The following is a 17,044-nucleotide window of genomic DNA, read 5'->3' as shown; positions in this document are numbered from 1 at the left end:
TTAAAGAGTGATAACGACATTTGTTGTTTATAGAGGAATTACAGGTGGATTTTGTTGTCACTTGACGCAGTGTCCATCCATTTACAGTCTTTGTGCAAAGCTAAGCTAACCAGCTGCTGGCTGTAGATTCATATTTCACAGAGTAGTATCAATCTTCATAAAGCTTATTTTCCAAAAGTAATTTCAGTTCAGTACACTCGGGGTGCTACAGCTTCACTTGGTCTCTATCTTGACTTGTCATAGCAGGAAATGCACAGGTGTTTTTATTAATACTATTAATAATGACTCAATCTGATATACACAATATAAGGACCCTAAAAACAAAGCAGCTAAGTTCAGCCATCATTAAATTAATTATTTACACCTTAGATGTTCCAACTGTCACGTGAAAATGTTATGACCTATGATTGCTGCTGTTACGTAGGCTTGCTTTCGGGACAGATTATTTCTTTTCAACCTGTTCTACGCATTTCTATACATGGAAATTACCTTTTTAATTTATTATTCATTTTCTTGGCTTGTGAATTTTTAAGGGCACCCTGCAAGATGAGGTAGTACAGTGTGTTGGCAAAATGCTCAGATTTTAACAAGGGAAGACGTATCATAGATGAGGTTGGACATGAATATAAAAATGGAAAGTTGGTGGAGAAGTCAAGAACAAAAGAGTGTTGAAAGACAACTTTAAAGGACAAAAGCGCAGCACTGAATTGCAAATACCTTAAAAAACTCATATAGTAAATAACACTTCATGAGTGAGAACACACCTGTCACATCAATTATTTCACAAAGAACTCCCTCAGATTGACAGATGCCAGCAGGGATTCACTGAACACAACTTCAGCTCAGTTCATGCCCTCCTTTACTGTATCTGTCACAATGTCTTGAGAAGGTGTTTACGGATGACCATGCAGTTATTCTGACATTTTTAAATTCATAACATGTTTGACCTCTGCTGTCCTGCGGTCTGTGTGTGGCGTCTCGTCCCTTCAGCCGTACCGTGTTCACCTCACAAAACTTGACCAGGCACAGTTAAGACACTTTTCCCCGTTTGCTCCTGCAGTCTGGAAAACTGCAACGAACAAAGTCCATGAGAGTGCAGCGGCTCCCTCCTCGCGGCCGCGCAAGCCTAGTGAAAGTTACTGACGTGGCACTTGACGTCGTCTAAGCTCAGAACCGTTCCCTGGTCGTTGTTGTTGTTGTTCTTGTGCTTCTTATTTGAGCAGCGACACAACTTGTACTTTATCACCTGAGAGGGTTAAAAACAGAGCAGGTCATCATGTCAACCGAACACCTTTGGTCTTAAAGGAATAGTTCAGATTTTTTGAAGTGAGGTTGTATGAGGTACTTGTCCATAGTCAGTGTATTACCCACAGGAGTATTTAGCTGCTCCCCTTGCCCACAGCTGTACATTATTTCACTTACTTACTTACTTGATATTTACATCTGGTCTAGTAAATAAAGTTAATGGAATCTGCAGCTAAAATACGACCGCGAGTACATTTTATAGCTGCCCTAAAGCTGTCAGAACCCCCAAACACGTAAATACTTCCATGCAGCAGGATTACTTTTCTGTCTAATCACTTTCCTGAAGAAGGCTCACCTCATAAAGGTAGTCAAACAGCTCCAGAATGGTGAGTATGCTCGCACCGATAAAAAGTCCCATCTGACCACCGATATCACCTGGAATAATAAGATGCAGGCTGATGAAAAACATCCCCTACCATGAAGACAGAAACATAAACCGCCTACAGTATGTAATGAAACCAATGTACCTAAAAGTCCAGCCACTTCATAAGCCTTCTTCTGTTCAATAGTTTCATAGTTGAGAGCTTCAAAAAAGATGTCTAGAACCAGAATATTCTCTCTGCGGAGGAAATCAAGCAAGTCAACACATTAATATTCACCCTGTTCAGCATTAACAAGAATTTAACAAATGGTTTATGACCGAACTATAAGTAGCTTTAAGCAGATGTCAGTGTTTATTAATGTATTTGTAGTACTGTTATACCTCTCTTTTGGCTTGGAGGCTGCTGTGTTAACCGATAATGAACGACAATACAGTCAAACAAAAATAAATTAGGTCTTTTATGACAAATTATAACTGTTGACAAATGATCCTCAAATATCCTTGTAACTACATTCCAGAGAAACCCTCTATTAAATGTCTTTACACCATTTGACCCGCTTTTTAATTTGCTTTGATTAATGAATATTATTATCATTATTCATTAAGTTCACTTTTTGGTTACGCCTTTGCATTATTAGTATGTTCCTTTTTTTATTTTAGATATTTGTATAATTAAATATATAATTATGTATGTAACATTATTTTCCTTCAAAGGAAAATCTTGTAAAAAATATTTTAAGATGTAAGCAACTGCAAACTTAACTTGTGCGCTCTTGCAATAAAATATATTTATTTATACATAAAAAAAAGAAACGTTTGCAATTTTGCAGAAATGCAGATGGTTGATACTAATCTCTTTAAACAGATCCTGCAGAGGAATATAGAATCCGTAGGCAACGGGACAAAATGTAGGCAGCGGAAGCGATGTGGTTTCCGTTTATAGTCCAAGTCGTATTTAACACTTTGGTTGCATGCAAGTCAGTGCGGAGAGAAAATGAGATGTAGCATCTGCTATTGTCTGACGACGATTCAGCTTTTCATTTGCTTTGTTTTTATTATTTATCTGCATTCATATGCAGATATCTTCTGATAGAGATGCCGTCATTTAACCCCAACTCGATTCACAGTCTCAAGTTTCTAATCGGACCGCAAACAATGACTGTCACTCAGAAGAGCAATGTTTGCCCGGATATCCTACACTGGAAATATCAGCCATTGCCCCAGAGGCTAGATTGTCGTCAGACAGATAGATGATGGGTTCTGAGACTGGGCTGATACTAACTTAATATACTGCTCAGATTTGTTGTATTTCTTTGCCAGATATTTAGCGGAGGCCTTGCTGGGGATCTTGACGAAGGACAGCTCTTTGCTGTATCTGGTCATGTTGCACGGCGTCTCACACACACAGAAATCATTGTCTCTCTCCACCAGGAAGTCTGCAGAGAAGAAAACCAGAGCTCAGTTGGACCTTTTTGTAACAGATTGATGCAGCTGATGTCATGGGATGATGTGTGTGTGTGTGTGTGTGTGTGTGTGTGTGTGTGTGTGTGTGTGTGTGTGTGTGTGTGTGTGTGTGTGTGTGTGTGTGTGTGTGTGTGTGTGTGTGTGTGTGTGTGTGTGTGTGTGTGTGTGTGTGTGTGTGTGTGTGTGTGTGTGTGTGTGTGTGTGTGTGTGTGACGTGGATGAAGCGTGTGTGTGTGTGTGTGTATGTATGTGTGTGTGTGTGTGTGTGTGTTTGTGTGTGTGACGTGGATGAAGCTTTTTTCTTACCAAGAGCTGGGTCAGCACATTCTTTGTACAGCTCGGGGGTGCAGTAGGGAGCATCGCCTGCAGCCAAAACAACACACAAAACACAGCAGTTTTTTAACTTACAACATCACTGATGTAACTCTGATACAACACACAGTCAGTAAGTAGTTTCCTACCAGGCATGTGCACCATGCGGCAGTTGCAGTTGTCCACCAGGTAGCGAGTTTCACAGTCGATGCGACAGGCTGTGATGCTGTAACTGTCAAAGAAGTCTGAATCCATCGCCGTCACCTTACAGTCTCCCCAGGGAGGGGGAAGATAAATCAGCTGCGACAAACACACGTCATATGCATATTAGTCACCAACAGTTTCCACACTTCTACTGTAAATAGTATTACCGACACTTTTTTGTATATTACGTGGAACAATAAATACAGTTAAAGCAAATAAATGACAAACATCTATGATTCAAGAACAGGATGTTGTCAGCTGTATATAAGAATAAACCATGCAGATAAAAGTCAGCTAAATCACACCTATTTATGTATAAACAAAGAGTGATTTAAAATTACTTTAATTCTGGTTTATCACAACTTAGTTCGTTTTCATAGTTTTGGCTATTCCATACAGTGATGATTCACCCAGTTAATTCCTGAGATCGAGAACCAACAAAATATTGGTAAAGAACACAAGTCCTAAGTAGGGCAACACCATGGCAAAAAATGAAGGGCAACAGTTTGTACCCTCTGTTCCTGGCAGGAAACGAACGTCTGAAACCCGGGTGCCACTCCAAACCCCAGCTGGTCGATGAAGGACGGCTCGTCCTGACTGTGGATCTGAACTTTGACCCCCGCTTCAAATGAAGTCTCATCTGCAGGAGGTCAACGGTGTTCACATTGTGAAAAAGGTTAATTAATCCAGAAAGTTTTGTTTCTGAGTTGCAGTGGTGTTACGTAAGTAAGCACAAAGTGCTATACGTCAGTACAGTTTGGAGAAACTTGTACAACTTTATACTTTACACTACATCTCAGAGGCAACGTTGAACTTTTTATTCCAAGACATTTAATTTTTCACATTTCCAGTGAAAACGATGTATCTCCAAATTTACAACAGCTAATACAAACGGCTTATTGTCATGATTCGACTTTTTAGAGCTACGTGGTTCTCACAAGACAGCAAGATACACATTTATGATGACCTAGAATACAATACAATGCATTGCTGTAGATCAAACTACCAAACAGGATATGAAGGACTTAAAATGAGCACAACCTTAAACATCTACAGCAGTAAAATGCAACATAATGCAGCAGTAATGTTAATCCCCCCAAAATTCCTGCACCACCACAGAATATTTTACTTTTTAAATTATGCTGATATGTGCTTACTTTAATTTAAGCAAGGTTTTAAATGCCTGAGTATTTTCACATTACATAATACTTCTTCCGGGGCTGCAAGTTTGAGTCTGACACCTGCCCACACACACTGTGACAGATGACCAGATCTGTCAGCCACTAAATGAAGTGAATGATGTTCCCCTCACCTGTTTCCCCCCAGATCGGCAGGTATTCGTCCTGCTGAATGTCCAGCATGAGCTCCAGTCCATTACCCATACCTCCCTTGGTGGTGATGAGACGAGGGCGTCCATCATCGCCGGCGTTAAAGGTGTAACACTTCCCGTAGCGGGTGAAAACCTGACAGACACACAGGAGAGATTTGTTTTTATTTTATTAGTAGCTCTGCAAAACGGCTAAAGGTTTCTTAACGATGCTTAACCACTAGGGGTCAGTGTTTGACTCTATTTCTGATGTGTGTGTGTGTGTGTGTGTGTGTGTGTGTGTGTGTGTGTGTGTGTGTGTGTGTGTGTGTGTGTGTGCGTGCGTGTGCGTGAACATGTGTGTATCCCAATTTTGTGTATACAACAGAGATAGTAGGAGAGAAAAGGAGGCGAAAGAGGTGACAGAAGAAGAGTGTATGAGTAAAAGAAGCAAGATGAGGGGAAAGGGAGTTCTCCCTGTGAGGTGTGTGGGTTACACAATCAACACAGTGAGGTGACGGAGACGGGCAGACTGGTGATTTAACATTCCCTCACATCATGCTCTTTATGGCACTTTAAAATGGACCTGATGTTACCATGGAGACCAAGCATCCCAGCCAGGAAAATTGTAGTCTTTATTTTTAAATTGTAAGAGAAGCCAAGATGTTGGATTGATAGAGATATCAGCAAATAGACGGATGAATGTTGAGCTTTCTTTGGCGAATAGTTAATCTTGCATTAGAGCGTTTAGCGTTGAATGAGTCACATAACCCATGCAAGGAGAATAAGGGAGGGAGTGGGAGAGCAGAGAGCAACAGAGAGCAGGGACGTAAAGTGAAAGAGACAGAAAGAGAGGGAGAGGGGGAGAAAGGGGGAGTTTTGCTGCTAACGCTTGGAGCAGGCTATTGTTCAGTGTTATGGTACAGAATGTCATATCTATGATTAGAAAGAACAAGTAATTGTTGAGAAAGAGTTTGGGTCCTGCCAAGGGCAATTTAAACATTTCGGCCATCTATCATCGTGTCAAGTCAGAGACTGCAGAAGCCAGACATCAATCTGAGTGGGAAAAAAATCGTTTAGTGCCATCAAGAAAGGCAAACAAAATGCACAGCAAGCCATAAACAATATGTGTAGGTAAGTGTCTTTGAGAGGAAATAATAAATACACTTTATTTATAGAGCACTTTTCATTCAGGAGATGTAGCTTAGAGTGCTTTACAAAAATGCAGCACATTTAAACAAGGGCCAGCAGACCATAAAAAGAAAGTAGATGATCAAATCTGTAACCTAAGTGAAGGTAAAAAGCAGAGGCCATTAAGAATAATAAAATGGGAGACTTGTTTAAAAAAAAGGTGAGAATGACAATTAAAAGCCAAATTAAATTAATAGCTTCACAGAGCTCACATCTCTTATTGGTATTCCAACATTTTGAAGCATAATTAAGAAAAAGAAAGACGAAAAACTGCTGCGTGTATAATTGTGTGTATTTAAGGGCCCAGCAGTAGAAGATCTGAGAGCTCAATAAGGATAATACACAACAGTCAGAAATGTAAGCCAGACTAAAAGCCATTACAAGCTTAAAAAACAGGTAAAATAAAATATAAAAATATATTCTAAAAGATACTGGGAGCCAGTGGAGTGTAGTTAAAATCTGGGTTATATCATGGATGTGATGAGAATGACAACTGGCTTATACGCCAAAAAGGTCTATTTCTGCCCGTCTCATAGACTTTACATTGGGATGACATCACAGGTTTTTAAGCAGCTTTTCTGGGCTTGAGGAAAGTTTGACAAATGTAAAAAGTCCTTTGGTTACAAATTCAGAATAGACAAAGATTCATAATCTACCTTGATTGCAGTTGAGGGTGTTCACTATGAGAGACTGTATGAAATGTGTGCTGATAGCCCACTATTTAAATAAAATGAGATATTGTGCCCACCCCCACCCCACCCCTCCTGCAAACTCTGATTTATTAGGCGTTGAATATGGAGTACGAGCAGAACACCACCATCTAGTGTCTCAAGGTCGTCGTCGCATCAACAGAAAATAATTCCAAAACTCAGGTTGCCAGGTTGGTCAGACCCGGCCCAGCAGCCTACAGGAGACCAGAGTCTCCTATTCTCCCAGTGCCAGCCTACAGTAGCTGCACCTAACAACAGACAACCCTGGCAACCAGCAATGCCGGCCGCTATTGGCTGCTACAATGTTAACAGGACTTGACGCAAAGTCATTGTCAAACCCGTAGAAAACATTTAAAGTATTAATTCAGACTAAATATATTTTTTTATGGAAAAGCAATACTTTCATTCTGTATTATTATTATCATTATTATTATTATTATTATTATTAAATACAGCTTTTAATGAAGATTCTACATATTCAACCTTTAATTTTTTTATTACTATTCATACTGAAAGTGAACATATGTCGCTAAGTAAAATGAAATCAAAACAAATAAATAATGATAATAATAATAAACCCTGGTCATATTTTCTCAAGGTCGCATGATGTGAAGTAGCCCATGGTCATTGGTCTGGCGCTTGACCTCTGACCCACTGGTTGCCACGGAGACTAAAGTGAGTGACCATGGACTGTATTGCGACTCAGATAACTTTTTAATTTTTCTTTATTTTTAACGTCAGATATTTGATTGAGAGTGAAAATAAGGAATTATACAGTAAAAGACGGACATCAGACAACGCCTACATGGTTCTTCCAGGCCTCTCCCAGCGCTGAAAGAGGGCGATCCTTCCAGCCCCAGCACCATGGCCAAGCACAGCCACCGGTCTGCGGCCAACAGGCACCCGACCGCTCCCGCTAGAATAAGTGCTAACATTAGTTGTAGAAGACAACCTTGGGACTGAAAGGTAACTGCTTTCAGACATGCATTAACATCCGTGGCCTCTAAAAAACCTCGTAAAAAACGTGTTCTCGGAGGAATGTAGGCCCAGGGGAGGGACTACTTAACCTGCACAAGTGGAAGGATACTGTTCCCAGGAGGTTCAGCACCATCACTCTCCGCCTGCAACCATTTTAAAGGTAAGCCAGCCTTGGCTTCCATGATTTATGACGCAAAATGTTTGATGATTTTCAGGTCTGTCTGAATTTGTACGCTCAGAGTAATGCTATCGCTTCTTGAAATGGCACGATCAAGATACTTTTCAGCATGTTTGGGTAAAATTTGAGTTGTGTTGGTTGTTGACGTGGTTCATGTCCCCTGATTAGATTTTTTCTGACCCAAACTCTGACAATTCACACTAAACACAAAGTATAGTTGAAGCTGTTTTGGTCATAAACCAAAAATGTTGACCCGATGCTGGTGCAAGGTGAAAATTCATGGCATCACCAAAATGATTATGTCTATCTTGAGGGAAACATGAACATCTACTCTATACCACATTTCACGGCAATCCATTCAATAGCTATTGAGGTGTTAAACTCAGAACCACCAGTGTAAACGCCATGGTGAGAATAGATGAAAAGCCAGTCATTAGAAATCCTCCTCTGGGGACCATGAAGGTCTGTAAAACCTTTCATGGCAATCCAATTTCATGGTCTGGAGGAAGCGGTGGACGTACCGACCAACAGACCGACGCTGCCATCCCAGGAGCTAAGCAGCTAGCCTGGTTAACAAACATTGAGTAAACACACCCTTGATTAAAAAACCCAGTCTTTCCATTCTTCTCTTCTTTCATCAACCCACTGCAGGTGGCCTTCGCTGCACATGCATTCACACTTATTGATTTGTGAACGCTGCTGGCTCCTTAAACATCCGTAAGAACCAACCCCAGCTGTGAGAGAGGCTCTGCCCTTTCTCCTCAAATGAAAGCATAAATGTGTCGGATCATACAGCGAGTGCACTTAATGTACTTCATGAATAAATCAATCATTGCATAAATGTAAAATCCATGTGCATGACGGGAGCATGATGTTCACCAGCATCTCGATCGATACACAGCAGTGAGGCGATGTCGGGTAACACTTGTTCTCTGCCTCTTGTTGAATAGTTGATGTGGCAGAGGTGATAAAAATGAAAACATCAAACATGTATAATGCACACAGTCTGCACAGGATGCATACTAGGGCTGCTTGTTATAAGGAATGAATAAATGATTGTGCATATATGAGAAAGGTTTTCTGCAGCAGAAATCAAATGGAAGATATGAAAAATTGAAATTATGAGTGAAAGTTCAGTTTATCAGTTAACTGTGACGTGTGCACACTTTTAACACTTTTCCTGTTATTAAGATACTTCAAAAAATCAATCCTTGTTTCCCCACAGAATGCAATACATTACTCAGTGACTGCAGTTTACGCGGCTATAATCTTCAGAGCTCTGTGATCAATAAAACTGTCACTCAAACTAAATTTCCCATGTATTGAAAAGCACTCAACAGAGCTCTGCTGTTATTAATCATTATGCATACAATTATACATATTTGTTTTTGAAAACCACAAAGATTTTAAAAGAATCTCTAAATTACAAATCCATGCACTTTCCCCTCCATTTAGCAAAGTCTTGCAATCTGTGAGTTGCTTAAAAAATGTTCCAGCGGGGTAAGTTCAATCCATTAGTCCTCTGTTGTTTTATGGAATTTTTTTTGGAAGACTTTAAAGCCGTCACCGTTAAGTGCCAACACTTTCACTGTTATTATGCTGTACGCTTAAACAGCTATCACTGGGAAATGCTGTTTAAATACAACGAGCAGACAGCAGCCCACGGTGACCAGCACTTAAATACATCCACATTTGTAGCGTCCTATTGTGCAGCTTGTGTATAGGACTCTTAATCCGACAAAGATTTCAGTTGACCTGGAAAAACTGTACTGGGTGCTTTCACACATGAATAAACTTTATGAAAATAAATAAAGGGGATTAATATTAATAAGACTTAGAGTGTGCCACCAGCTCTGTTAGGCTGTACTTAGAAAAGAAAAACGTCAGCATAATATGCTGATGTTTAACAATGATATTGTTAGCTTAGCGTGTTAGCATGAGTACAGCAGAGGTTGATAAATGTCTAGCTCTACAGGTATTTGATTAAAAAGATAGATTTTGATCTGATTAAAAATACATTTAAAAAAACATTTACAAGTGAAAAGTTTTAATACTGTGTCTGTTAATTGGAAACAATCAAACAATCATTTTTGAGTTTTTTCAATGTCAAAATCTTCTGTTTTTTTTTCATTTAAACCTAAAAATATTCTGATGACTCATCTTAAACGGTAACAAAAATGTATCAGAAAGATCAATTTGGGGGGACAAGCTAAACCCCACCCATCATTTAAAACCTCACTTTATCAATATCATAGTTGTGTTTGGATTTCGGCTAACAGGTTGTCGTTAAGGTCTAATTTATTCAGAGACAGAAGGAGAGGGAGCTGGGGGGATTTAATTTAAATTAAATTTTTAATTTAATTTTGCATTTACTCATTGTCCAATGGCATGTGATGATCACACCATTTCCCACATCTGACAGGGCTCCAGAGCTCGTCCACCTTGAGATCACGACAATGATAAAGAAATCCTCAAACGGTTTGGTCTTTTAAATATAAATGTAAACATATGGCCAAGTCAACAAACTCCAACACTTATTCTGTTGCGCCTTCCAAGAATGTATTTATTCTCACTCCCCTCCTACAAGTCACCTGTTCCTGCCCCATAAATAAAATAGAAACACAGTGTTTGACATTGATTTTACCAAACCACAGCAGGGTCGTGGCCGGTGTAGATTGAAAAAACATGCAAAAACTCTTGTGAGACTTGCTTCTCAAACACCTGTAGTAATGTTAACCATTGGATTTCAATAACAAACCTTAACCTTTCATGGTTAATGTCCAACCTGAACCATCTTTCAGAATATTTGAGTATTAGAGTGCAGGTGTCCCAGTTATCCTCCTGATCTAACATGGGCTGTTTTCACATCTTAGAATATCTGTACCAATGTCCATGGCGATCCATCCAATCAAGGGTTTTTTACTTATAACTGTCAACCTCTTGGTAGCGCTAGAGGGGGAGAAAAATCAGGGAATCACCTTTGTCATCAGATTTCATCTTCTGGAAACCATAAATGTTTGTACAAAATTTCATAGCAGTCCATCCAAAAGTTGTTGAGATATTTCAGTCAACCGACGTGTGATGTTTCAGATAGCCGGCTGTGTTTGAAACCAAAGAAAATCAGCTAAGCTTCAAGCCAACAAAGCCTAGTGCGGCCTGCGTAGTGATAACAGTTTATCTTCTTTGTGATGGGTGATCTTGGAGTCAGATCACAAACGTTTGCAGCACAAAGGTAGAAATAAAAGCATCAGAGCCAAATCAACCCCCTCCTCTGTTTGGTTCTGGATGAATAGCTGACTCACCACACTAATAAACTGTCTTGGGTGGAACAAAGAGCCTCTCCAAAGAGAAAATAAACTACAGGAAGGGGATTGAAGGCCGGAGGGTGTGTGTGTGTGTGTGTGTGTGTGTGTGTGTGTGTGTGTGTGTGTGTGTGTGTGTGTGTGTGTGTGTGTGTGTGTGTGTGTGTGTGTGTGTCTGTGTGTCTGTGTGTGTGTGTGTGTGTGTGTGTGTGTGTGTGTGTGTGTGTGTGTGTGTGTGTGTGTGTGTGTGTCAGTCATACTGGTGCCCTGAACACGGACTCAGACCCTGAGTCACTGGTATTCAAGAGAGGCCAAAAAAGAATAGATAGAAAGAAACCAAAGGGCTCTTCTGGGACTAAGGATAATGAAAAGGCTTCATACAGAAACTCTTTCTGTTAATTAGAGAGAGTAGACCAAAAACTGTCCTGCAGTGACAAATGACTACTGAGATCTGCTGACTTTGTACCTGTAGTTTCAAAATGGTCAGAACAATTTAATCGTACAAGTGACTGCTTTACATAGATCTATATTTAACTTGGATTTTAAGCCTCATTGTGGTCAGTCCACCACTTTGGCCCAGACTGAAATATCTCAACAACTATTGTATGGATTGCTGTGACATTTTGTACAGACATTCATGACCCCAAGAGGATAAAGCTGAGTGACTTTTTTTCTGGGGCCATGGTGAGTTTGAAATTTTAACAACTACTAGATGGATTGCCATAAAAAATGTTAAAGACATGTATGGTCTCCAGAGGATGGATTGTAATAACCTTGGTGGGTGGAAGAGCCAAATATGTTATTATAAATTATTCAAAGATTGGATGTTGTTTTTCTGTTTGTAGTGTTGCTCTGCCATAATCCTGCGCTCAGGGACAGTAGATAGGAAGGCCACGGTTTTCATCAGGTGTTAAATGTTTTTGACTGCTGTGGCGCTAAAATGTTTTGCGTGCTGTAACTAGAACGTAAATTTGACCGATTACAGTGGATAAAATGTATATTTTTCATGTTCCATTGTGAACATGATTAAATGAAGGTTATTGTGGTGTTTAAAAAAGCTCTTGGTAATCCCTCAAAGGTCCCGTACTGTAAAAAGTTATGTAGCCACACTGTTCTAATATGTAATGTGATTTATTCTTATGTCAGTGATGGCCAGTTATGGAAATATTGATTTTTTATTAATGTTGTTTATTATCATTCACCTGTGTGGTGAGGGTGCCAAATGTTGCTGTGGTTGGTTGAAAGTGGGGGGGGTTAAGGAGGGACCTGTGGTGGCTGTTGTTCATAATTTGGGAAGTTAAAGTTTTCATTTTTGTTGAACATTTAACTGAAACGGGAAACGTGAAAGGACCCTTACATGAATGTCTGCACAAAATTTGATGGTATTGATGTCATCACTAGAGGTCAGGTCAGCCAATGAACTAACAGGGTGTGACCTGTGGGGGAGAGTGCATGGCCTTTGTCTGTGACCATGCCCTCAGAGACAAAGGCTCCCAGGCTTTCGGCCTAGTCATTCCTTTTGTTTGAGCAGGCCGAGGCCTTCTCATGCTCAAACTGAAAGTTCACGTTAATCCAGAAATGAACACTCATCTTTGGGATGCCGGTTGCACCTACAGCCAACACTAGCTAACTAAATAAGCATTTCCTAAAACAGCTGGGCATTGTAGTTTTTAGCAAAGAGGAGTAAACAGTGTATTTGTTAATGGTTATTTTGAGGAAGTAGCTGTATCAGGCTTTGTCTACAGAGCCAAATTATACCTTGAATTATCGACAAGTATTCCGCATCTGTAAAGAGGCCGAAGTATTGTATTTTTTTCTGGAGGTCAAAGTCAGATTAATGAGTGAGAATTGATCATGCAAATCAAGACCATCATGTCCAGAGCATTGACTGTTGGATGACACCTTGGGGCGGTGTAATGATCACCTAATCAGTTTAGACGGACGGTCCTCCTTTTGACGTTATTGACAACAGGGGAGAGAACAGGGGACATGAGCTGTTAGCTAAACCTTTCCAGTGCTTCAGGAAAATCAGTTTAAATGTCAGAATTCAATATTTCTAAGACAACATCATCAATCTCTATCTAACCTTGCCTGCTGCTTTAGAGATGAAATACCATAAAAAACCTCCTCCACTGTTGAGAGGGGATTTTTACATTTCACATTTGGGATCTCAATCACCAGCTCCCACACAATAAAAATATTTCTTTCCCTCCTACATTTCCTCCCTCCCTGGTCTGCATCCCTCTCCCTTGTGTCTCCTGCACTATGATGTTCTTTCCCCTGTGGTCTCCTCTCCATCTCCTGCCGCACTTCCCCACCCGCCCCTACTTCATTTGATGAATATTTCACAGGCCAGTAGAGACAGTCCTACTCTCTCATCCTATTCTCAGATGTCCGGGCTCTCAGTACCTATCACCTTCAGAGACGATAGCATCATAATGCCGGGTAAGGGGCACCTCAGGAGATCAGAGGAGAGCGTGGAGCATATCATGCAAAAAAAAAAATGGAAGTATGTATTCACTTAAGTTATATATGCCTCAGATAACTGCCTCTATCTTAAAATCAGGACTGTGCTGATCTTAGCACTATTGCAGCATGAGTGAATTTGAGAAACAGGTTTAATCAGACGGAGACTAAGATATAAGACTGCAACATCCAGCAGGTGAGAGAAGGGGTCAAGAGGTTGTTGTAGCCTGTGTGGATGCATAATGATTCTTTAAGTGAGTAAAAGCAACGCATTCTCATCCCAACTCGTCACATACGGACGTTTGGTCAGGACCTCTTGGTGTCACTTTCTAACGCATTGGGTAGCCCTGTGTGTCAAACTATGATGCCCATCTGCAGTCACTGTTTTAAACACACTGAACATGCGGTCAACATGTGAATTAAAATAAATCTACTTGGTTAGGGTTAGGAAAAGATTGTGTTTGGGGTTAAAATAAGTACATTTGTTATGTAACCTAAGTCACTTGTGATACACACAGGACATGAATGGAACCATTAGAGTCAATAGTCATAATCCGAAAATTAATCAGTAACTAATTTGATAATCATTAAATTGACCAATTCATTTTTTTAAGGAAAAAAATCCACAAAACCCCAGCCTCTCAAATGTGAATATTTTCTGGGTTTCTTAGTCTCCTCCTATGATATTAAATTCAACATCTTTAGGTTTTAGACAGTTTAAACATGTCACACTTTTATAGACCAAATCATAAAATAATAGAACCAGAAAATAATAGGCGGATTAATCAGCTATGAAAATAGAAATCATCCACAAAGTTGCACCAACATTTCCTATGGCACACTGGCATCGAAATCCGCAGAGAATTGAAGAGGGACCCTGCCTGAGGAAAACAGAGAAGATTCACAACATAAAAGCCGATCAAGCGGAGGCACCAGAGCCTGCGGGGCCGTCCCTGAGGACAACTAATTGTGGGTTTAATGCAATCCCTGGTCTCTACAGTGGGTGGACGTGCAGTGGCGCCACATACTGAGAAGAAATAACTCCCTGGGGGAAGGTTCCCTGTGATTCCTCCCACCTGCTATTTACCGAAACGAAGAGAGGGATTTTAAAAAATTGAGTTAAGGCTACTTTAAACTAGAGACCATCTTGGGATCATGGGATCACACCGCTGCAAAACCAAATCAGGCCAGGGGGATAAAGTAGGCTCTACCCCTCTACTTCTGGCACCCTTGATCGGACCACAACAATCTTTAAACAAATACTCAAAACAGTCTCTGTGGTATTTCCCACTGCAGTAGGTGTCTGCAGGACCACATTTTGCCAGGATGACAAACGTGCACCGGGCTATGCCAATTTGACATAGTGGCGAAATAGAATAGAATAGAATAGAAATACTTTATTTATCCCAAGCTGGGAAATTGCAGAAATGGTTGAATTGCGATTGGGCCCAAAAAGACTTTTCCCCATTGACTTAAATGGCAAAAGAGATGGCTGTAAATCTGTAGATTATTTTTTTTCAAGCTTCCCTGCAAAATGACTAATTTCACTATCAGAATTTGATTTGTTTGGTCCGATAACATTTTGAAACTCTCGAAGAGACGCACGATTAAACCAAAAAGCTGTATTCAAGTTAGCCAGAGCGCTAAACTGTAAATACTAGATGTAAATAGCCAGTTCGGCCGGCAGAAGTCTCTAGTGCGCCTGCTCTATGGACCACACAGTGCGGAAGCAGAGTGGAGGCAGTGCGGATTATCCGTGTATTTTCAGATGCAGCCGTTGAACTTTGGCTCTGTGCGTCACTGAGCAGCGTTTATAGGAATGAAGGTTGAAAAACAATACCAGTGTTGCTATCGTGGCTGGCAATTACTGTTGAAAAATTATACTTTCAAATCCCTCCACTGCAGGAGCCTCCTGCTGAATTTGGATGGGGGACATAAATGTCTTAGATTTGTCAGTTCACATTCATTCAGAGCTGTTCAATTTTCTATAGAGGCTCTTGCAGTTAGCAGCCTCCCTCTTATTCTCTTCCAAGTAAGCAAAAGTAAATCAGGAGTAGAGTGAGATGGTAAATGGCTGCTTTGGAGGACAAAGACATTCACCATCAGCCAGTTATGTGATGCAGTTATACAGTACATTTTATGATATAATTATATATAAAATTAAATGGCAGTTTATAAGTACTTGCACTGCTTGCAGATTTTGACGTGCAACATTAATCTCAGCATCATCACCCCCCCCCCCCCCCTCCTTCCTCTCTCCCCATCCCTTGTGCCAAACCTTGTTGTGCATCAGATCCATATGGGATGTTAAAAACCTCCTCTGCATGTCTCAATCCTCACAGTCGCCTACAAATCTCCTGCCTGCCTGCTTGTGCCAGCCGTGTGCAGAACCCACGCTCAGAGCGACCGTCACATCAGCCGCAGGAACTACAGAAGCTGCCCTATGACTTCAGTGTGCACCGCCCTCTCATCACACACAGCTGAGTAAACATCGAGGGATAAACAGCCCTGGGCCCAGTCAGAGGGGCAGGGGCCTTACTACAGCTGAGGGCACTTTGAGCAGACAGCAGGGTAAACTAGGATTAAATCCTCATGTGTCAAGTGGGATGTGGGTATGCAAGAAAAGATATGTACAAAATGTAGTACAAGTATGTGCAATGCAAACAAAACAAAAATATATAATAAGAGAGTTTAAAAAAAGAGTGAGGAGTGAAGTGGCGAAGGAGCACCAAATGAAGAATGAGACATTATACCATGTGAATTTGAGACCAAACATGACAATACGATGAGCACAATAATAAAAACAAAATTGTATATAAAATGAACAGCTGACCCAGGGAACAAAAACATTTATTTGAATAAAATAGACCTGATATTGTGGCTGAAAACAAGGTCTCAAAGGAAGGTCCATGTAAAGTTGATGGGTGCAGAAGTGCTTCTGCCAGCAGCAGAGAGAAGAGACCACTGATGGGTTGACTGGTGTCCCAGTCCCAACCCTCCTTGCTTTCGTCTTGTCATGTTTATGGTGAATGTGGTAATGCAGCCCGGATGTTGCAATTATTACTGATGAGTTAGGATTGTCTCCACATGGCTCTCAACCCAATACGTGTAATACCTCTGTTTTTCTTCACGGCCACATGCAATACTAATATGGACACGTGGCTGTACTGTCTATCACAACAGAGAAACTTTGATTACAAAACACATTACTCCACTACATCTTTACGTAGAAAGTAGTTGTTTTCTGCTAATTGTAATAGTATTTTTTTAACCTTTCTGTGTGTGTGTGTGTGTGTATGTGTGTGT

General features: G+C 40.5%; 1 protein-coding gene across 1 annotated transcript in view; it reads right to left on the bottom strand.

The window, feature by feature from the left end:
* Nucleotides 1-1,126: 1,126 nt before the first annotated feature.
* LOC310951575 (acid-sensing ion channel 1-like) overlaps nucleotides 1,127-17,044 on the bottom strand; it is a gene marked incomplete at its 3' end in the record, with an annotated part of 51,509 nt that continues 35,591 nt past the window's right edge. Inside the window, exons 3-10 of the mRNA XM_083919871.1 lie at nucleotides 4,920-5,070; nucleotides 4,120-4,247; nucleotides 3,553-3,703; nucleotides 3,398-3,454; nucleotides 2,910-3,063; nucleotides 1,773-1,864; nucleotides 1,601-1,680; nucleotides 1,127-1,246 (exon numbers count right to left, since the gene is read on the bottom strand). Coding sequence (XP_083775997.1) covers nucleotides 1,127-1,246; nucleotides 1,601-1,680; nucleotides 1,773-1,864; nucleotides 2,910-3,063; nucleotides 3,398-3,454; nucleotides 3,553-3,703; nucleotides 4,120-4,247; nucleotides 4,920-5,070 — 933 coding nt within the window. The remainder of the gene's footprint in view (nucleotides 1,247-1,600; nucleotides 1,681-1,772; nucleotides 1,865-2,909; nucleotides 3,064-3,397; nucleotides 3,455-3,552; nucleotides 3,704-4,119; nucleotides 4,248-4,919; nucleotides 5,071-17,044) is intronic.

This window comes from Echiichthys vipera (assembly GCF_963691815.1).
Source record: "Echiichthys vipera genome assembly, chromosome: 9".
Taxonomy (NCBI): domain Eukaryota; kingdom Metazoa; phylum Chordata; class Actinopteri; order Perciformes; family Trachinidae; genus Echiichthys; species Echiichthys vipera.
Note: the sequence above shows the minus strand (reverse complement) of the source record. Positions and strands in the feature narration are given on the sequence as shown.